General features: G+C 45.3%; 1 protein-coding gene across 1 annotated transcript in view; it reads left to right on the top strand.

The window, feature by feature from the left end:
• The window catches only part of MSH3 (mutS homolog 3), a 217380-nt gene that overhangs the window by 74442 nt on the left and 137410 nt on the right, over positions 1-5528 (top strand). The window contains exon 9 of the mRNA XM_019532309.1: positions 870-984. Within this exon, the coding sequence (XP_019387854.1) occupies positions 870-984 (115 nt within the window). The remainder of the gene's footprint in view (positions 1-869; positions 985-5528) is intronic.

The raw sequence follows: 5528 nt of genomic DNA on the forward strand, positions 1-5528 counted from the left end.
TGCATCCAGTTTTGGGCTCCACAATTCAAAAAGGATGTGGAGAAGCTTGAGAGAGTCCAGAGAAGAGCCATACGTATGATCAGAGGTCAGGAAAGCAGACCTTGCTATGACAGGCTGAGAGCCATGGGACTCTTTAGCCTGGAAAAGCACAGGGTTAGGGGTGATCTGATGGCCACCTATAAGTTTATCAGGGGTGACCACCAGGATCTGGGGGAACGTTTGTTCACCAGAATGCCCCAAGGGATGACGAGGTCGAACGGTCACAAACTCCTGCAAGACCGTTTCAGGCTGGACATAAGGAAGAATTTCTTTACTATCCGAGCCCCCAAGGTCTGGAACAGCCTGCCATCGGAGGTGGTTCAAGGACCTACACTGAACACCTTCAAGAGCAAATAGGATCCCAGCAAGATAAGTATCCAGTGACCCCAATTGACTTTCCTGCCCTTTGGGTGGAGGGCTGGATTCGATGATCTTCCGAGGTCCCTTCCAGCCCTAATGTCTATGAAATCTATGAAGTCATTCAGCTGCTGCATGGATATCACCTTTATGTAACAGGCTGTAGGACTAGAGCCTTGGCTTGTAGAGCTGTAAATTATCTAAGTTGGCAATTGGCCATTTCTGTGAAAGGAAGAGTGCAACGTTCAGTATTTCATATTGGAACAATGTAGAAGTGAATGAACTGCATTGTTCTGTATTGTAAATGTTGTTTTTGAGGTTCATTTTTGTTGATTTTATAACTGTAACTTGTAACATTATCATACTAAAATAAACCTTCAGATTTTTATTTGACTACACTGAAAATAGATGACTCTCTTGTCCATAGTGTGAGTAACAAAGCATTATTTAACAAACAAAACCTTATTTTGCAGGTTCTCAAAAGCTGTCTGTAATCCTAAACTTGGCTAAGCCTGTGATTTGCTCTTTGGCAGCAATAATTACATACCTCAAAGAATTCAACTTGGAAAAGATTCTTAACAATCCTAGGTAAGTTTATTTTTCAGTCCTAAAATCAAAATACAAATAAATGTGTTAATTGTATTTAGTAAATTCTAGCTGGCAACCTTTCTTCCATAACATGAATGCACCTGCTGTTGTGATAAACCTGGTCTTTGTAAGGATGATGCGTTATAGTTGAGTTCCTAATTAAGACTAAAAAACACAAACCCATCAAGTAATATTCAGTGAAAACCTTAGGAAATATATGCATATAGTCAATACTAAGAACCTAAATTAACCTGCAGTGCAGCCAAGTGCAGTGAAAAACAAAGACATTGGAGCCACTGATAGGTGCAGGCAGGGGAAGTGAAAAAAAAAAGTTGTTAAAGCCTAGCCATCTTACCCCTAGCTCCTATTTTATTTTGCGGACAAAGATCTGCTGCTGTTTTCTAAAGGTTTGTTCATGGTGATTAGCTTCACAGATGTTGCTTTATTTTCCCACAGAGACATTTCAAGAGCTTTCTGTTTCTGTTTAGCTTTGGAAGCACACACAAATGCTAATGCATCCTAATGTTTAGACAGTAGTCAATGAGCCTCTTTGGCTGTAAACAGACATTGTTTTTTGAAGCAAGAGCAGCTGTGCTGGGTTGTATCCCAGCAAAGATGATCCACTTTATTGGCATCTATGGACTTCACTTGGGCCCATGTCCCACAGGGTCCGGTCTTTGACTTTTCTGGGGCTTCAGAGGCCCAGTCCTGTAGGACAGGAACTCTGGGTGCTGTGCCCCGAGTTGTAGCATGTGTCTGCAAGTGGGGGAGCTTCATGGGGCTTCCCCTCTCTTGCAGACATCTGCCCCAAATTGGGACACAGCAACCTGGTACACACACTGTGAGAGTCCCCCACAGGGAGATTCTGTGGGTGTGTCTGAAAGTGAGGGATCCCCCTGCTTGCAGTTACATGCCCTGAGTTGAGGTAGAAGCAGCCTGATTATATGCAGTATGGAAATCCTGCAGGTGAATTCCTGTGGTGTGCAATAAATAAAGAGACGCCCTCCTGTGTAAGGCATCACAAAAACTGTTACTGCTTTTGATCATGGTAATCTTTTTGGGCACTTAGCACACAATAATGGGATAGGATCTGTTTCCTTTCAACTTGTGCCTCCACAAAAACTTTTATGGTGGCACAAGGGTGATGTCTGTTTGCACCCTTTGGGTCTGTGAATCTAGTAACCAATTAACAAAAAAAAACCCCAACCCCTCACAAAAACACCTGCACAACTGCAGTGCTAACACTGATGAATCCCTGCAGTTCACCATGTGGTATCTCTTGGTGGCTAAACTACCAAGTTGTGAGGAAGACCTTTGCTGCATCATGTATAATTACTCAAAACATGCATGACCACTAAAATCCACTTGTTTTTACTTAAAAATCTTCCGGGTGGGGGGGTCACTTTAAACATTTGCATGTGTCATTGATTGAAAATTTCTAACTGGATTGCTCAAACATTCAAAGGAGGATGGATTTAGATAGACAAATCTAGTCAGATCTTTCTTCATCATGTTGTGTATAGGCATAAAAAAGGGGCAGCAAGGCCATTTGTCATATTTGGCGTGAGCTTCAAAGGCAAACAGATTAGGAGTTTGTATATTAATTTTATTGAAGGTTATTTTCATTTTGAAATGTTTGGTTCACTTTCTGAGTCTTGGCCAGTTGACGAAAATTGAAGCAGAAGTCCCAGATTGGTGGCACCACCTTGCCTGCACATCCTTGGCCTGGCTCCTCCTAAGCAGTGGCTGGAGGCTGTGGGGGCTGCCTGGGCTAGGTGCTGCTCCACCTGCCTGAGACAGAGATTGGTCAGGGCATGGTGGGGTGGGCCAGGGCTTGGGCACCTGCACTGGACAAGCTGGGATGGCCACCCACCACTTGCAGCCTCATGCTGTATCACTTGCTGAGGCCTGGGCTGCATGTGTTGGTCCTGGGTGGCTGTTGGTGGTGGCGGGGTGGAGGCACTGCATGGGTTCAACATGCAGGATGGCAGAGCCCAAGCCACACCGCACAAAGGCTACTCCCACTTGGGTCCAGCCTTTGTGTGCAGTGCAGGGGATGGAGACTGGCCAGAGGCCTCTGTGCTATGTTGTCCTGCCCTCTCCTGCCATCAGGGCTCCTGGGAACCATGGGGTTGGGGGGGGAAAGGGGTATTTGTGGTGCCTCCCAGCCTGGATTTCCTTACCCTGTCCCAGATCTCCTTCAGAATAATATGGTCACCCTGTACTTTGGTAATACACTGTTTGTACACTACACCTGACAGCACTGGTTTCTCACTAAAACTGTGTGAGCAGATGGATTGTAGTGCAGCATGACCACAAACCAGATGTCACCAGTATGTAGAGACAGTTGATACATCACTCATTGGACAAATGGACTTTTTGCTATTGCAGATGTTTGAAGAACTTGGACTGTTTTATGCATCACTAGGATTGCTTTTAAAATTAGATTTTTAAAAGAGGTGATACTGGCACTTGTCGATATCTAATATATTTTTAAAATACTGTGTTCATTCAAAATTGCTTATAAAATGTATGTAGTATAGAATGACACTTTTTTTTGTTTTTTAGGTTTTTTTCCCCTTTAGAATCTTTCTTACTCCTCTGTCCCAAAAATATCAATGCAGACCACTCAAGGAGGTACATGGAAGCAGGGGAGGCAGGAAAGCCTTAGTGCTTATGTGTGTCTGTAGGTATGTGGGACATCTGCTCTGATGTGCTGTAATTACAGTGTGTCGGAGCAGACACATTAGTAGTGTCTGCTGGCATGCAGACTTGGTGTCTCGTGTATGCAGCATTCCTGCGCTTCAAAATGATGGCAGGGGCACTTTAACTAAAACTCATTTGATGAACTTTAGTTAGTGTCCCGACCGCCATTTTGACGTGCAGGATGCTGAATACATGTAATGCTGCAGGCGCTTTAATTACAGTAGCTCCTGAGAGGCATTCTAATTAAAGTGCCCCCTATCACCCCAAAACATGTGGAAAGATGCCCTATAACTTTCAGTACTAAGGATTACTTTCCAAGACGGTCTTCCATCCCTTAAGCAACATCCTTAATTATATCTTTCTAACCAATCCTCCAAGTCAGACTTTTTTGAAAAAAGCCTCAGTTAAGTGTATGGGTTCATTTATTTATATCTAGGACCTCCTTAAATGATTTCTCATAAATCACAGAGAAAACTTAATTCCAAATTGAAAGACACCCCTTTTGCTCGGACTGTTATTGTGGCAAAGCGGGGCTCCCTGCCTAGCCACAGTGCTAGGTTCCCCACTTGCCTATGGGCACGCCACCAACCTGACTCACCTGCCACACCTTGTTGGTAATTAATATGATGTTAATTAGGTGGGAGGCTGCCCATTTCTGCCCTGATGCCAGGGGGCGCTATCTGTGGCTCTGTACCTCCCCTACAGCGCAGCCCATGCCTCGCAGATGGCATCCAGCTGTTACAATACTCCCGGACTATTGCCGGAGGAAGCTTAGGCCACAATGTCAGGCCTCAGTCGCACGCACATTCATACTGCTCGCCTCTAACTTGGGCCTCACACACACCACCCTGTCTCACAGGATCTCTTTCATGCGTCACCAACTTATGCTGCCTTGCTCCCTCTTCGAGCGGGCCTCTTAGACAATAGGCTTAGCTAGTCCATTCCTTGGGTGGCAGTCTGTTGGGCCTCTCCTGCGACCCTCCCCAGGGTAGTGGCCAGTCAATTACCTGACCAAGTCTAAGCTTACTCTGGCCCCTTCTGGGGGTAACACTATGTATATATAAATGTACTGGGCCCTCAGCCCTCTGGTTCTTCTCCCCCTCCACTGGGACTTAGTTTCAATAGCTACATTTACCCTAGATTTCTTATTACTGTTTCCAGCATATCACCGGTACAGGTTTCCCTTGCTTTATGCTGTACATACATTTCTGGAAAATGGCACATAACTCGAATTTGAATAAAGGGAACCCACTTTACAATGTAATGAATAGGGATACGTTCCAAGACCTCGACTGTGCTGACCCCCAGACCCATTTCTACCAATTTACAAGGCAATTTTGGTACTCACCAACAGCAGACAGTACACACAAGCACAGGGCACTATCATAATGGGGATGGCAACTACAGAAACACATGTTGCAGACAACATGTGAGGAACACAGATCCATACAGGAGACTATATTTTGGTGTGCGGCACTCCCACGAACTTAGACTTCAGGAAGGCCTTCGATATGGTATCCCACCCCATACTGGTGAACAAATTAAGAGGCTGTGACATGGATGATTACACAATCCAGTGGGTGGCAAATTGGCTAGAGGGTTGTACCCAGAGAGTGGTGGTGGATGGGTCGGTATCGACCTGGAAGGGAGTGGGTAGTGGGGTCCCGCAGGGCTTCGTCCTTGGACCAATACTCTTCAATGTCTTCATCAGTGACTTGAACGAGGGAGTGAAGTGTACTCTGTCCAAATATGCAGATGATACAAAACTGTGGGGAGAAGTGGACACACCGGAGGGCAGGGAACAACTGCAGGCAGACCTGGACAGGTTGGACAAATGG

This window comes from Crocodylus porosus, unplaced genomic scaffold, assembly GCF_001723895.1.
Source record: "Crocodylus porosus isolate Cpor-Errol unplaced genomic scaffold, CroPor_comp1, whole genome shotgun sequence".
Classification (NCBI taxonomy): domain Eukaryota; kingdom Metazoa; phylum Chordata; order Crocodylia; family Crocodylidae; genus Crocodylus; species Crocodylus porosus.